We start from the raw sequence: 17,149 nt of genomic DNA on the forward strand, positions 1-17,149 counted from the left end.
ATGGACTTCAATGCAAGACGCACTTCATACGGAAAGAGGTGACAGGTAAAGAGAAATGGTTAGTCTAGGGAGGCCAGATGACTTCACCTATTGCAGCTTTCCTTCTATAGGTTTGTTAGATTTGGGCATTGCTTCCCACTAAGTGCAGTACAGTACAGTACAGCTGTTCTTCTGGTTTGTGCCAGAGCATTCCTACATCCCACTCTTCCTGAATTCTGGGTGAACTAGAATAATTCCAGAACAAAAAATTCCAGAACAGCAGCACATGTGCTATACTACAGTTTTAAGCTTCGCCAGTTCATTCCTTTTCATACACATATCAGTGTGTTCTGCAGTTTCAGCTGGACGCAGCTCAACATGGGCTTCCTCAATGACATTTCCCTATCTTTCTAGGGCACAAATGAGTTGGGGGAACTAAAGCAGTTGCTCCCAAAGGCTTATGGCACAACAAGGTGGAGGTGGGCAAGTGGGAAGATGAAGCTCACAGGATCCTTACCAAACACACACTTTGCTGCTGCTCCTCACTCTCCAGGACTGAGAACTAATGTTATAGCTCCACTCCACTGGGTTGGTTATTGGCTGTATATAGTTGCATAAGCATTGGATAGTGTAGGTTGGTCATGTATTCTGTTATACAGAGGACAGTCCCCGTTCTGTACAGCTGCCCAGTACAGTTCAATTTCAGTTTAAATAACCCTTAAAAGGAGAGCAGGTTTGTCCCATCGACAGATAGCACCTGAACAGCAGAGTGAGCATGCACAAAGGACACTTGGACACAGTCTCCCTCCCCATAGTGGGGTGTATTGCAGTGTGGTGTAGTGATTAAGAGCGGTAGACTCGTAATCTGGGGAACCGGGTTCGAGTCTCCGCTCCTCCACATGCAGCTGCTGGGTGACCTTGGGCTAGTCACACTTCTCTGCAGTCTCTCAGCCCCACTCACCTCACAGGGTGTCTGTTGTGGGGGAGGAGGGGAAAGGAGATTGTTAGCCGCTTTGAGACTCCTTCAGGTAGTGATAAAGCGGGATATCATATCCAAATTCTTCTTCTTCTTCTTCTTCTTCTTCTTCTTCTTCTTCTTCTTCTTCTTCTTCTTCTTCTTCTTCTTCTTTATAAAATTATAATTTTAGTACTTATGTCTGAATTTGCATTGACACATATTAATTAGCATATGAAAATTTTATGAAAATCTCTGCCTGATGTCTGTGTGTTTGTGCATTCACCCTTCTTTTGATGAAGTATACTAGATGTCATGCTAACAAAGTGATAATTACCAGAGAGACCCTCCTTGGCTAGGAGACATAAATGAGAGCTATTACCGGTACATGACCGTCCATGTCTTAGGACAAGCTTACAAGAGATAGTCCCTTCTTGGTGGTGAGGCCAAAATGCTTACATTCTTAAACGGCTCTACTATCAATATATTTCTCCCAATGTGAAAACAAAGCACTCATTCAACATGTTACCCACCCAACCCATTTTAAGGCTCTTATGCCTGTGATGAAACCCTTGTCCCATACAAAAAGGTGTGTGTGTGTGTGTGTGTGTCTGTGTGTGTCTGTGTGTGTGTGAACCCTTACTAATCAATCAGCTCAACATAAAACAAATAAGGGGGGAAATTAAAATAAAAGTGAAGGTAGCAGACTCAAATAAAATTTGTGATAATTCAATACATGCCCAAAATCTAATAGCTGCGTTCCCCTCACAGAGCTGCAAGCCCTAGAGTTCCCTAGGAAGAGTAACTAACCTCTCAGCACCCTTCATAAACTCCAGTTCCCAGGATTTTAGAGGGGGAATTCATGACTGTGTAAATAGGTATGAAATTGCTTTAAATGTATGGTGCAGATGGGGCCTAAAACCACAAGGAGATTAACATCTGGATCAGAGAGGGGAAAGCAGAGGGCAAGGAAGACCTTACATAGGAATGAATGGATTATGAAGTCACAGAATCAAGGAGTCATAGAGCTAGAATGGAATAGAGGGTCATCTAGTTCAACAGCCTGCATTGGAGGGGCTTGAACCCATGACTCTGACCTGAAAATGAAAGCTATGGTAGCCAGAAGCGAAGATGAATGAAATGCCAAGGCAAAGAGTTGGGCGAGAGATCTGGCAGTGGTGCCTTTTGCTTCCTCTTTCTGGGAACACCCTCCTGAGTCACCCTGAGAGCAAACGGGTTGCTGTGAGTGTGGCTGTTAGAAGAGCGGAAAGGAAGGGCCCCCTTCTCAATCCTCAATACAAAATGGCTCAACCCAAGAGAGAAAGCAAACTGGGAGCAAAGCAAAGAGGACCTCCAGACCAGCGTTAGTTGTGGGTGAGATTCAGCCACATCCCAGCAGATCCCGGTTGTGTAGTCAAGGGCACAACAAACCCACTTCACCCAAAAGAATTGACTTTTTACAATAAGAGATGAGAAAGTGCACTGGAAAGTGTGGGATAATGACAGCTTGAAGCAACATCGCTCACATGCACAGCATACATTTCAGCACATGGCCTCCTCCAAAGAACTAGAGAACTGTAGTTTACCCCTCATAGTGCTACAATTCCCAGGACCCTTAACAAACTACAGATTTGTCTGTGAGATTGTCTTCCCTCATACATGCCCTCTCGGACTGCTTTGATCTGTGGAACTGGGACTGTTACAAGCGCCACATAATACCCATTCTGCATCTGTAAGAAACGGATCTTTTAATGTAGTGGCCCCTACACTTTGGAACTCCATGCCAATTGATATCCTGCAGGCAGCTTCACTGTACTCTTTTTGGTACCGACTTAGATAATTTTTGTTTAGAAAAGCCTACTTCTCTGTCTGAAATACTGATGCATTTTTAGTTTACTGGTTTTAATTTTCTGAACCTTTTAATTGTTTTTACTAATAATTTTATTGTTGTGGTCTTTTTATAAAGTCCCGAGAGGTTTTTGTGTTTTTTTAAGCAGCATATAAACTTTATGAAATGCATACATGCATAGATAAATTTATGGTGTAGATGCAGCTGCCTTCTAACCTCCCTGGAAACAAATCAGAATAAGTGTGCAATCAAACAAGTTGCTCAAGACTTTAAGACTCCTTTATTTTCCAAGGGGCGATGGTTGTAGCCCCAACTTAAGGCTTCTTGATTTTTGAATGGGCGATGGCAGTAGCCACGTTTTTTCACTGGATACCAACCAGTTACTCGACAAGCTGGTTCTTTCCTCCCAAGCCACTGATCAGCTTTTCAGCCCTGTCCGGCTTCTGACAGAATTGGTCAATGCTCTTTTCAAGTTCTTTCTTCCGGTTATTAAGTTTTTCAATTTCATTCTTCAGGTCCTGGAGGTGGTCAATCACATTATTCAGTTCCTTTATTTTCCAAGGGGCGATGGTTGTAGCCCCAACCTTAAGGCTTCTTGATTTTCGAATGGGCGATGGTTGTAGCCACGCTTTTTCACTGGAATGGGACACCAACCAGTTACTCGACAAGCTGGCAAAGCGCAGCTATGCCCTTTTTGTTCCAGTGCTTCTTGGGCAAATCCGAAGTGAACTCAATGGAGAGCACATAATTGGTGCTCTGGCCAGTGGTTTCGTAGACGGTGCTCATGTAAATTCCCTTGTGCAGAAATTCGGAGCTCTGGCCAGGTTTCACCCAAATGATGGGCAGGGAGTCGTAGAGGATTTAGGGAAAAGGCTCTTCAATCCGCATGGTCTCCCTGTCCCAACTGGGCCCTTCAAGATAAAGCCCTTTCATGTAGGCTCCATCTGCAGGCTCTTGAGTTGTATTGTGCTCCTGTATCATCACCTAAATTGGGTGGGGGAAGGAGAGAAGAGAAGAGATGGTGGATTAAAACATGCCCTAGGTCTTGCAGAAGGAAGGATCTATCCTGTGCTAGTTGCTAGCCATGGCAAGGAATGTCTCCTGTAGATCTGAAGCACTGAAGCAGGACGTGCTGAAATATCACACCATTAATTCCAATGGGTCTACTCTCAGTAGGATTTCTTTGGCTACAACCCTAGGTTACCAAGTTTTATTTTTGCATAGTATACAGGAACTCTTAAACATGGGATGAAATTGCTTTACTTACAATGTGTGAAAAAGTACTTTATCCACACCTTTGCTCTCTTACCTGGTATGTGCTGAAGGACTGTACAAAAGATTCCCCCTCTGGCACCTCAATATATATCTTCCCCATGTTGTCTGTGATGAAGAGTTGGGTGGCTAGGATGATCTTATCTGTTCTCAGGCATAGGAGGATGACCATGCGGTCACGACCTGTGACCGGATTCCATTCACCATTGTCAGTCGGAAAGGAATCAGTGGGATCTGACAATCGGCCAGGCACAGATCTTGACTGATTCCCCTGAAGTGTTACTCTGGCTGAAATCAGTAGAGAATGGGACCTTCTCCTCCTTGCACAAAACCAGCCATTTCTTGTGATGTTCTGCACAGCAATCAACGGTAAAGGCTCCCAGATTAGCCACCGTCCTTGAAGATAACAAGACATCCCTGGTGAGGTCAGTGTGCCGAATTCTTGGCAAGCGTTCCTCTTCCGTCTCCCTACCTTTCTTTCCTCCCAAGCCACTGATCAGCTTTTCAGCCCTGTCCAGCTTCTGAGAGCCTTTGTCAATGCTGTTTTCGAGTTTTTTCGTCCAGTTATTAAGTTCTTCAAGCTCATTCTTCAAGTCCTGGAGGCGGTCAATCACATTATTCAGTTCTGCTCGCATCGTATTGAGCTCCTGCATCTGTACAGCAAGCAAACCTTCATCCTCCCTGAGTCGTTCATGTTTTGGGGCCACCACCTTCGTGACATGGTTGTGCAATTCCATGGATCTCACCCCTTTGCAGAGGCCTTCACAGGTAGTTGATACATTCTTTATGACAGCTGGCTGAAAGTCCGAATGGTTGGTGAAATTGTCTCTACAGTGGTACCTCTACTTACGAATAACTCTACTTATGAATGTTTCTACTTACGAATGGAGCTCCGTCCGCCATCTTGGATGCGGTTTAGACAGGATTTTTTCTACTTACGAATTTTTAGATAGGGTTGCTTCAACTTACGAATTTTTTCTCCCAATGCAGTCCTATGGGATTCTACTTACAATTTTTTTCGACTTACGAATGTGCATTCGGAACGCATTAAATTCGTAAGTAGAGGTACCACTGTAATTCTCTTCATTACAGCTGGTGGGGTATTATCTTTATCAGAAGTCTTCAAGCCTTTGAGGAATTTCAGGTCCCCTAGAACCTTTTTGGAACTACCTGAAAATTCACATAAATACATGGATCTTAAAATGTTTTCAAAAAACACATATCCCATTTTAAAAATCTGGAAGATTTTCAACCTCCCTGTTCTTTCCCCTGAAAGAACAGGGCATCCAGGTGATTCTTAATCCAAAGGAAATGGATAAAGTGATATAATAACTCAGTTCCCATAACACTTCTATCTATGGTCCATTTTATTGCATTGAATGCAGGGGAGGCTGATGCTCATTGGACTTTTAGAGCAAAATACAGGAGAGTCAACAGAAGGGGGGAGTTAGAGCCAATGATAGCCAGAGTCAAGTAATTCTGGCTTTGCCTTCACCCTGCTGAGTTCCTTAACAGCAACACTGGGGCTAAGAAGGAGCAGGAGCAGGTGGGGGCTGGATAAGGCCAGGCTTAGCTTGGTAGGGCAGTTCCCCACTTGCCCTAATGGAGAAACGTCTACGGGTTGAATGTCTTAATATATAATATAACGTGATGCTATGATAATGCTCAGTATCAGCAAAGAAGCACATGACAACCCCTCCCAATAAAGAATTTTTCTTTTTCTTTTTTACAGCTTCCACTTGGATCAGACATTCCTTCTGGCATTTCTTCCACGCTCTCCATGACCAGCTTGACAGGTCCGGGTGGATTCTGCATGGACTTGAAAAAGGAGGTATTTGCCGGGTTCAGCATATCGGGAGCCGAAAGGGCAGCTTCCAAGGCTGGCATTGCCTTGCCAAGGTTCCCCTCGCACTCCTCCTGTAAGCATATCAAATATATTAACACCACATTGTCAGGATGAACAGTCCAGTGAAACGATAACTTGGCAAGAACCGCCCTTTCCTTTCTTATTCCAGGTACTGCCACTGAGTGTCCCTTGATTGGAATTGATTGAGGGCCCTCTCGGTGGCAGTTCTGCACCTGTCAAATGCACTCCCTTTTGCAACGGGAACATGGTCACCCAATGAGTTTTAAAACTCAGTAGGGATTTCAACCCTGGTCTCCCCTGGCCTAAGGCTCAACTGCATAATACTCACTCACTTGTGACCCCACAAAAGGAGGGCATTTTCAGCCCAATATTACTTTTAACTCTGGGGTAAATGGCAACCCTGGGGAGGTAGTTCATAACTGTGCGGGGGGGGGGGGTTGAATCCCCTCAGGAACATCATGTGTGAACATCCCCTCTCAATTGCCGCTCTTTAGTTACAAACCAACTGTGGAAGGGCACATCATGTGCTGACAGTGCAGCCCTGTGAATCTTTTTTCAGTCCTCTTGGGTTCCATGGGGCTTACTCTCAGGTAAGGTGGCAGAGCAGAGGATGGAGAGGGGCCACCATGCTGCACAGCACAATTACCTGAATACCCTGGGCAGGAGCTGCCGCTTCATTGGCTTCCTTTTCATCTGCACCCACTAGCTGCTCCTTGGCATCAGAAACCTCAATGGTTTCTTTTTCTAAGAGGGTCACCATTTTCTCTGTTTTTGCGGAGGTCTGAATCCATTTGGGATGAAGAGCTGCCAGCTCCTTTGGCATCACTGCAACCTAAAGAGGACAACCAAGAAAGAGGGATAATCAAGATATCAATTCCTTACTGTTCCAATCTTCAGTTCCCCACATTTCATAATTTCAGATACAGTGGTGCCTCGCTTAACAAATGCCCTGCTTAACGAAATTTCCTCTTAACGAAAGGATTTTTCGAGCGGAGGTTGCCTCGCTAGACGAATTCGTTTTATGAAAAATTCATCTAGCGAATCGCGGTTTCCAATAGGAATGCATTGAAATTCCATTAATGTGTTCCTATGGGCAAAAAATAAAATAAAATAAAAATTCAATGCATTCCTATGGGATTCGCTAGACGAATTCTTCATTATAAGAAAAGACCCGTGGAACAAATTAAATTCGTCTAGCGAGGCACCACTGTACAGGAAAAAAAATCATGACAAAAATGCACCAACATTTTAGTGGCCAATTAGGTACCAGAATCTGCCTGTGATTTTGCTTTCTAACTAATCAGGAACTGTAGTTTGTTAAGGGTGCTGGGAATTGTAGCTCTGAAAGATACAGTTCCCAGGATTCTTTGGAGGAAGTCATGTGCTTTAAACATATGGTGTGTATACAGCCATTGTCTTTGAACAGCCCTGTTAATAATACTGAGCTTACAATGGATACAGCAGATAATGAAAACAGTTACAAGTTTCCATATAATCTACCTGTTTAAACATAACCAGAGATATGGGCGCCTTGCTGACCTGCTCAAACTCCTCCAAGTAGTATTCCACTTGAAATCCATTGAAATTCCACTTGAAATTCCTTGAGTACTCAATAACATTCTCTTTCAGTCTCATGTACTCTACACCTTGCTGTTTGAAAGTTGCCACTAGCAGCACTGGCTCTGAGAAGGCACCCGACTCTTCCTCACCGATGTTTTCAAGCAAGACTAGGGTTCCAGACTGGATGCTGTTCTCCAAAGTCCTTACATAAATGGAGTCCGACAACTTGGTAATGAAAAGCTTATTGCCCTTTTCCATATTTTTGACCCACTTGTTGGCTTGCGCTTGAGGATCAATCATTAAAGCCCACCGTCTTGAGTTGGAAACAATGATGCCATTGCCAATCGAAAAGGAATCAATGGGCAATCCGGCAATTGGCCAGGCACAGATCTTGACTGGTTCCCCTGAATTGTTACTCAGGCTGAAATCAGCAGAGCATGGGACATTCTCCTCCTTGCACAAACCCCGCCGTTTCTTCTGACATTCTGTACGGTCATCAGTGGTAAAGGCTTCCAGATAACAATACATCCCTGGTGAGGTCAGTGTGCCGAATTCTTGGCAAGTGTGCTGCTTCCGTCCCTCTACCTTTCTTTCCTCCCAAGCCACTGTGCAGCTTTTCAGCCCTCTCCGGCTTCCAAGAGCATACGTCAGTGTTGTTCCCGAGTTCTTTCTTCTGGGTATTCACTTCTTCAAATTCATCCTTCAGGTCCTGGAAGGGGTTAATCACCTTCTTGCGTTCCGCTTGCTTTGTATTGAGCTTCTTCATTCTCACAGGGAGCAAACCTTCAGCTTCTCTGATTGGTTCCTGTTTTGGGGCCACCACCGTTGTGACACGGTCGTGCTCTTCCATGGCCCTCACCCCTTGGCACAAGTCTTCGTAGGCGGATGATACATTCTCCATGACAGCTGGCTGAAAGTCCAAATGGTTGGTGATTCCCTTTATTACAGCTGGTGGAATATTATCTTTATCGTAAGTCTTCAAGCCTTTGAAGAATTTCAGATCACCTAGAACCAATTTGGAGCTACCTGAAATTTCACAAGAATTATATATGTTAAAATGTTTTCAAAATACGAATACAGTGGAACCTCGGTTTATGAACACCTCGGTTTAGGAATTTTTGGTTTACGAACGCCGCAGACCCATCTGGAACGGATTAATTCCCTTTCCATTACTTTCAATGGGAAAGTTCGCTTCAGTTTATGAACACTTCAGTTTATGAACAGACTTCTGAAACCAATTACACCCATGCTTCGGGTTAAGTATGCTTCAGGTTGAGTACTCCGCGAACCCGTCTGGAATGGATTAATCCACTTTCCATTACTTTCAATGGGAAAGTTTGCTTCAGTTTATGAACGCTTCAGTTTATCAACAGACATCCGGAACCAATTGTGTTCATAAACCGAGGTACCACTGTATCTCATTTTAAAAATCTGGAAGATTTTCAGCCTCCCTGTTCTTTCCCCTGAAATGGTTTTTTGACCATGCAGGTGATTCTTGATCCAAAGGAAATGGATAAGGTGATATAATGATTTATGGTCCATTTTATTGTATTGAATGCAGGGGAGGCAAGGGAACAAAGGGAGGCTTGACTAGGCCTCAGTAGGCCGCAGGCCCCCCGCTGCAATCCAGCGGCTGGCAGGGAACAAAGGAAGGCCTCAATAGGCTGTGCTAGGCCGTAGGCCCCCGAACAAAGAAGGCCCAATAGGCCTCACCAGCAGTGGGGATCAATAACAAAGAGCTGTGCAAGGCAGCTTGGCTCCATAAGGAAACATGGAAAAGGAAATGGGGGCCCTAGTACTCGCCACTCTGTCCCACAAAGCCCAAGTCAGCAAATCTTCTCCTTTCCCTGAATCTCCAGAGCCGACTGCCTGGCTATTGTCGGCTCCACCCCCTATTTATAAATGGGGCTGGCCCCACCTCCCAGCAAGAAACTTGATTACTGAGGCTGGCTGTGAACCTCCCAAAATTAACACTGAGAGGCAAGTCAGCCCCTGTTTGCCAGGAAGCTCCCTGGGAACTATAGCACCACCCACGATCCCACAAAGGGCACCCACAATGTAAAGTGTGAGTGCTCATTTTGCATACATAGCCTGGCCGGCGAACTTCATTGTTAAGATTGGGAAAGTGCAAAGGATTTCCTTTTGCACAAGTCCTCCCTCCAGGATCTATCCCAAACCCTCCCCAAATCTGCTCCAAAGGGTTGGAGGAACAGATTTAGGGGGAGTTCCATTGCACCAGCAGAAATCATTGTCCTGAGACAATGGCTTCGTTGGATACAGCTCATTATTCCTCCCCCATCCCCATTCTGCCACAAGAGCACGTGGCTTTACACTTTAGTCCCTGGCATCTCCAACACCTGAAACCCTGGAGAGCTGCTGCCAGTCAGTGCAGACAGCGCTAAGTTAGATGGACCAACGACAGCTTCCAATTTTGCTAACCATGGAGGTTTTTTAAATCAGCCTTCTGATCCGAAATCAGCTGTCCCTTCAGATAACAAACACACAACAGTACAGGATTCTGTAGCGAGAACAGTGGCAGTCGTAGATAGTGGCTAGATGTGGTTGGGGAAAATGTGTTATGGAAAGAATTAATGTGGTTTGGAATCCTAGGATGTCACCACTGCAGGCAGTTTTTTCAGTTAGGTCTGGTACCAAGTGTAGAGAGTGAGAGAGTGAGTGAGTTTTACTGTGCATTTGTTTTATACTGCTATGTGCCTCAGAATAAGTCTGTAAAATCCCATAAGTCTGCCAGTTTCGTGTGTATGTGATGTGTGTGTTTTCAGTGCTTTTTTCTGGGGGGGGGGGCGCAGGGGTACTCATACCCCTAAACATTTTGTGAATTGAATGGGAGAAGAAACTACAAATTGTAAACATTTTATTTTCTTCTCTAGCACGGTGAATCCTCAGTTCTGTTGCTACCCCCGATGGCGGCTTCATTTCCCGAGTCTCAGACGGAACAAGCATTTAATGTGTGAAGTAGGAGTTGGCATGAGGTAGTGCATGTTCTTTGTACTTTTGTCCATTTACTGTATTTATTTTCCCCAATTTGAACTATAAAATGGTGATTTCCTGTCATATACCTCTGGGTGAAGGTGCCATTGCACTCTGGTCCTCAAACCAAGGGAGAAATGAGTTGTGAGGTGCCAGAGCCGATGGAGTTTGTTTTTCACCTGATGTGCTGGGCACTGACGGAGGAGGGACCATGTCTAAAACAGAATCAATCCAGTAACTATAATCAGTATTCACTGCTATTGTTGATTTCATTGATGGTAGTCCCCTCCCCCGTCGTCCCCCTTGCCAATTTGCATTGTGTTTCTTTTGCACTGAAATCAATATTGTGGAACAATGTAATAAATGGTTCTATCCAACTTAGTTCTACTCAGAGTAGACCCCTTGAAAGTAAAGGTCAGAACTTGTTAATTTCAACAGGGTTATTTTTGAGTACAGCTTGCAATGTAGGTCCCTGGCAGCTGCTCAACTGCTCTGACCCTTGATGGTGGTCTGGCCAATCAGATAAGGTCAGCCTGAGCCATTATGAGGCAATAAATGCAAATGGTTTACCTTTACTCCATCAGGGATTGTTTGCTCCTTCTTTGTAATATACTTTGTCCACATGTTCCATTGTCCAATGGCTGACTGGTGGAATTAACAGTCCCCAGTTAAGGAGAAAAGGCTGTCAGGAAAGCTCAGTTCACGGCAGCAAGGCTGACTTTGCTTATTATTTCAGATTGCAAAATTTGGATATGTTTCTATGTATGCCTTCTAAACAAACAGGAACAACCCAAATGCTGCCAAATTATGATTTTCGTACAGAAGGGCAGTTATAGCAGTAGCCCACCAATAATTTCTGTCTCCCAGTTGTGTAACAATAGCAGCAACTCCCCATTCCACACACCACTTTCAAATTACACTGCAAATGTAAAGAAAAAGTAAAGAAAAACCATAGGGAAGGCCAGGAATAGAAGGCTCTGTCAGTTTCAGATCTCTTTCAGTTACTCTAAGGCGATTATCAGAGAGTTCCTATGACCTTCCAGATATTGTTGAAAACAATATTATTATTATTATTATTATTATTATTATTATTATTTACATTGTTGGATTTATGACCTTTGTATCAACATGCACCATTTTATGAATGGTTGCCTACAACCCTGGGATTCTTCAGGTTGAAGGGTGGGGTATAAATCAAATAACAGCATAAATCAGGCATCCCCAAATTTCAGCCCTCCAGATGTTTTGGACTACAATTCCCATCTTCCCCAAACACTGGTCCTGTTAGCTAGATATCATGGGAGTTGTAGACCAAAACATCTGGGGGGCTGCAGTTTGGGGATGCCTGGCATAAATAATCCCAGGTCATTCTGCTTGGGCTTATGGGAGCTGGATTTCCCCATCCCTGGTGTTCAGGATGATCTTTCTCATTCTCTGGGACCTATTACAAAACAATTCAGTGTCCATACTGGAGATATGATGCTTCGTGATGCATAAGCAAAGCCAATTATTTAAATTTGCATGAGTATATGTATTTAAACAGACCTCTTTCTGGAAATATGTTGTTCTTTGTCAGCTTGATGCTTTTGGGATGTGGATGGTTATCATCCATTCCCATCATAACTTCTCGGTAATAATGGCCAGATTTTTTTCTTCCCTCAGCATTAGTGTCATACCGTGGCCAACAGAATAAAACCCTGCATACATGGAGTGATATGGTCATCTATTAAAAAAGAAGAGCAGCTGAAGATTGTTCTAAGCTAGAAGGCATAGTCATCCATGTAGACCTGTGTCTTGGGAAGGACCCATTAATCTTAGGCTCGACTCTATCATGTGCCAGCCCTCCACCAGCCCTCCAGTGCCTAAGCCAAAACCAACCTACACCTGGAATCAAGAGTTGGTGGGGCCACCTATGGTCTGCACCACAGCAAACTGGAAAAGACCAAGGAGCCACAGAGTGGACATGGTCATCTATTTAAAAAAGAAGAGCAGATGAACAGAAGGCATAGTCAACAACTTGAGTAGGGATCAGTGAGCTCTGCCTGACAAGCAACTTATTAGGCATTCATCTTGATTTGCATGCACAAAGCTTATGCAGAAGTTAGATTATATCTGGACTTTATGGAGCAAGCTGGATGATAGAGGACTTCAATCCACTTTAACTGCACCAACCTAAATCTCCTGTGTACACTTGAATCCCTCCCACAAAATACTAACAAGGAGGTGGCCAGAGAGATTGGCAGCTTACCCAGACACGGGGTGGGCGGCTGTTGTGGCCCATTGTGGCAGGCTCTGACCCCCAGGAAGCAACACTGCGACTAGGTGGCTGGCAGCTGGGGAATACCTATGTCGGCCGCTTGCATTTGCAGGCTTTCCCACCATCCCTTTATTTGAATTCTGGCCAATATGGCCACGCTAAGTGGGCAGGGTTTTACTCCGGTCTGCTCCCAGCCTATAAAGGCTGGCTGTTCCCAATCCCAGTTGGCTGAAGAACACCCCTCCTTTCCCACCCTATTCAGTAATGCTGTGGGTTTTGTACTGTATATTAATCTTTTGCTTCCTAGGGTACTGGTGGTTCTGTAATGCTTGCTGTTTTCAGAACCAGGAAGCCATTTGCCTGTAAACAGATTGGCCCCATTTGCAAGTTTGGCCTAATCTAACCGACACTTGGAATCAATAATGTTGTAGCCCAATTTTAAATCCCAGGACATTGTCCTGCCCCATTTGTGCACCTAACAACTTACGTTTTTGCAGTGTCACTGCATCAACTGAAATGCCCTTTGTGCACCAAATACTGTAAGCTCAATATAAACTTAATATTGGATTTGCCTTCCCCATAACAATAGCCACAACTTTGGTGGAGAAGGCATTGCATGAAATCCTTTCTTTCATCCATTAAAAAGAAAAGGAGCAGATGCTGAATGTCCTCATACATACTCTATCATGTGCCTGTCCTCCACCAGCCCTCCAATGCCTAAGCCAAATCCAGCCGATATACACCTGGAATCAATAATGTTGTGGCCTACTTTTAAATCCCAGAACATTGCCCTGTCCAGTTTGTGCACCTAACAACTTACAAAAGGGGGCATTTTTTTAGCAATTATGTTGCAATAAATGCAAATGGTTTACCTTTACTTCTCGGTGGTAATAATCACATTTTTTTTCTTACCTCGGCATTGTTGCTTCCAACCAATTGCACCAAAGCAATGATTAACAGTCCTCGGATCCACATGGTAATCTATTAAAAAAGAAGAGCAGATGAATATTGTTTTTAGACAGAAGGCATAATTTTAAATCCCAGAACATTGTCCTGCCCAGTTTGTTCACCTACCAACTTATATCTCTTCAGCTCATCAGCTCAAGCTGAAATGCCCTTTGTGCACCAGATAAGCTCAATATAAACTTAATATAGGATTGTGATGTAAACTGATACCTCTTGCTTGAATCAGTAGCTGAACAAACTAAACAGCAGCAGGGGTGCTAACTTGGAAAAACTATTGGGGGGGGGCAGGTAAGGGCTGCCCTTCATAATAGAAAAAAATGACATGGTATATGCACACTATTTCGATGGTAAAATTGTAGAGTTGGAAGGGATCCCAAGGGTCATCTAATCCAACCCCCTGCAATGCCAGCAACCTCCTAATCTCAGGGTCGTGGGTTCGAGTCCCATGTTGGTCAAAATATTCCAGCATTTTGCAGGGGGTTGGATTTGGTTATCCCTCATTGCCCCTTCCAACTCTACAATTTTCTGATTCAAGTGTGTGACCATAACCTCAGAACCATAAATCTTTTTTTATATATATTGTAAAAACTGGGAAGTTCATTACAGATTAAAATCCATCCATGTATCCATTCCTTTATCCCACTTTTTATAAGAAAAAAGAAAAAGCTTTAAACACCCTTCAGACTAAAAGCCCTCAGAAAACAAACAAACATAATGGGATCCAGTATATTCTAAATGCTACTTTTTGTTGTATGAGCCTCAATTTAAGGTCCAGAGACACCCTTGTTATGTGTTTTAATATACTTAAGCAATTATTTATTTATTCCTGTTTCACTGTATTTTATTCTTGTGAATCGCTTTGGGACATTACGTTGCGGGAAGTAATTCGTACACTTAATAAATGAAGCTGAGAGGTAGTTCCATACTTAGTCTTGGTTTAGGAGAGCTGCCAAGGGGAACATTTTTTTTTCTTTTTTCATTTTCTGTTGCATAAGATTTTTCAACTGTTCTTATATGTTCTTTCAATGCTGATCTGAAGTCAGTTTTGTTCTGTAAGCTCTAGTTTTTTTTCAATTCATGTTTTTCACTTTTCACCACAATCTTCGTTTTTTGCAATGCAAGAATTCAATATTTTATTAAATACATAGCCAAAGTAGTACAATATGATTTTAAATGTAAGTGAAAACCATGAGGCGGGATGGAGGGAAGTCGACAGCTCATATGAGCAAATAATGAAAGAGTTTTATAAGGATGTAAGGATGTAATTAAGATTATAAAATGGAAAACTTAATAAATATATTATTTCAAAAATGAAAAAAAAAGATTGTAAAAGAAAGGAAAAAGACTGTAGACAATAAATCTTCTTGTAATTACTACCACTGCAGGCTGTTTATATACATATGTCGGCAGCACATCCGCACCAGCTCGGGTCAACACTGTACAAAGTCTTGCTGCACTATTCAGATACAACAATTCTTGTCTTCATGCAATACTCCTTGCTCTTTGCAGGCCAGTTTTGCCAGGCTACAGTCTATTCCAAATCCTGTTGAAACGGGATTTCTAAATAAACACACATAGGATTGGACTTTATAGGAGCTCTCCTATGCAAGACACTTATGCATAGTTACTTTGTAGTATGTTGCACTGGACTCAATGGAACTTACTTCCATTTAATGTTCAGATGATAAGAGTGCAAAGGTTCATGTGCTACAGATATTTTTTTTTTAATAAAAATTTACTTTGGATATTAATCTGGTTAAGTCACTATTTTAAATATCTGTGTTTATGTGGCACATATGGCAATGTGCAAATAGTAATTCTAAAGGATTAGCATCCAACAAATATTGCAACAGAGACATGGAAATGTGATATCAATTAACACATTCAGTGTGATTCTATGACAGATTTATGACTGAAATATGAGGGTAGTCTCAGGAGCAAAAGCAAGATGGAAACAGCAGTGTGCCTGCTTTCTGAAGTCTAGGAAAAAATAATTCCCACATGGAAAGTTTATTCTAAATATAATAAAAGTTTCAAGTCAACACAAACCTTATGTCAACTTTTCTTCAACTGAAAATCAAGATTGGAAAAAATGCAGTTCGGATGAATTGAAGATGGTTGCATCAATCATTTTTGTTTAGTGGGTATAGTGGTTCCAGTGTCCAGTGTCCAGAATTATTTGCAATGTGTATTTTAGGTATGGCTCAGCTGAATTTTTGTGAGTTTCAGTCACATGGTATAGTCAACCATATGATCAGCAGACCCACTGTAGCATGACTCAGGAACTTGATGGGTTTGGTCATTTATATCAGTGGAAATGGCTGCTTTGGACCAGAGTGGAATTCTATTTTTGCTAGACTTAACCTGCCAGGTGAGCTAGGAAGGAAAGATCAGCGTGGTAACTTGGTTCCTGGCATAAATAATCCCAGGCAAGCCACACAGGTGTTGAGTTCTATGTATTTTAAAGTGGAGAAGCTATAATCATATGGATAATGAAAACTTTTCCACAGTTATATTAGGAAGTTTCCCGAATGGACTTCAGACTAGACAGGGACAACCATTATTAAATAAAGTTATAATAATAATTGGAAGCGGGTGGCACTGCGGTCTAAACCACAGAGCCTCTTGGCCTTTCCGATCAGAAGGTCAGCGGTTCGAATCCCCATGACGGGGTGAGGTACTGTTGCTCTGCCCCAGCTCCTGCCAGCCTAGGAGTTCGAAAGCATGCCAGTGCAAGGAGATAAATAGGTACTGCTGCGGCAGAAAGGTAAATGGTGATTGTGTGCACTCTGGTTTCCGTCACGGTGTTCCGCTGTGCCAGAAGCGGTTTGGTCATGCTGGCCACATGACCTGGAAAGCTGTCTGTGGACAAACGCTGGCTCCCTTGGCCTGAAAGCGAGATGAGCGCCACAACCCTATAGACGCCTTTGACTGGACTTAACAGTCCAGGGGTCTTTTACCTTTTGTTGTTGTTGTTGTTTAGTCGTTCAGTCGTGCCCGACTCGTCGTGACCCAATGGACAAGAGCACGCCAGGCACTCCTGTCTCCCACTGCCTCCCACAGTTTGGTCAGACTCATGTTCGTAGCTTCGAGAACACTGTCCAACCATCTCGTCCTTTGTTGTCCCCTTCTCCTTGTGCCCTCAATCTTTCCCAATATCAGGGTCTTTTCCAGGGAGTCTTGTCTTCTTATGAGGTTGCCAAAGTATTGGAGCCTCAGCTTCAGGATCTGAACATACACATACACACACACACACACACACCTTTTTTAACCTATATACATACACACCTATTTTTACCTTTTATTTACTTATAATAATAATATTATCCTAATTTATTTCTTATACCCCACCAATATGACCGGGTTAGCCCAGCCACACTGGACAGCTTCCAACAAAATATAAAGGAACAAAACAAAACATTCAATTTAAGCATCTTGAAAAAAGGCTGACTT

At 43.2% G+C, this 17,149-nt stretch overlaps 1 protein-coding gene across 1 annotated transcript; it reads right to left on the reverse strand.

Moving 5' to 3' along the window:
- Positions 1-4,109: 4,109 nt before the first annotated feature.
- On the reverse strand, positions 4,110-13,705 carry LOC118090115 (uncharacterized). Its single transcript, XM_088676049.1, is given in 9 exon segments — positions 4,110-4,897; positions 5,146-5,225; positions 5,786-5,972; positions 6,569-6,754; positions 7,423-8,002; positions 8,004-8,508; positions 10,563-10,688; positions 12,019-12,196; positions 13,643-13,705. Coding segments are annotated over 9 exon segments (2,523 nt in total). The 3' UTR covers positions 4,110-4,279.
- Positions 13,706-17,149: the final 3,444 nt, after the last annotated feature.

The sequence above is a fragment of the Zootoca vivipara genome, chromosome 8 (genome assembly GCF_965207765.1).
Source record: "Zootoca vivipara chromosome 8, rZooViv2.hap1.1, whole genome shotgun sequence".
NCBI classification, from domain to species: Eukaryota; Metazoa; Chordata; class Lepidosauria; order Squamata; family Lacertidae; genus Zootoca; species Zootoca vivipara.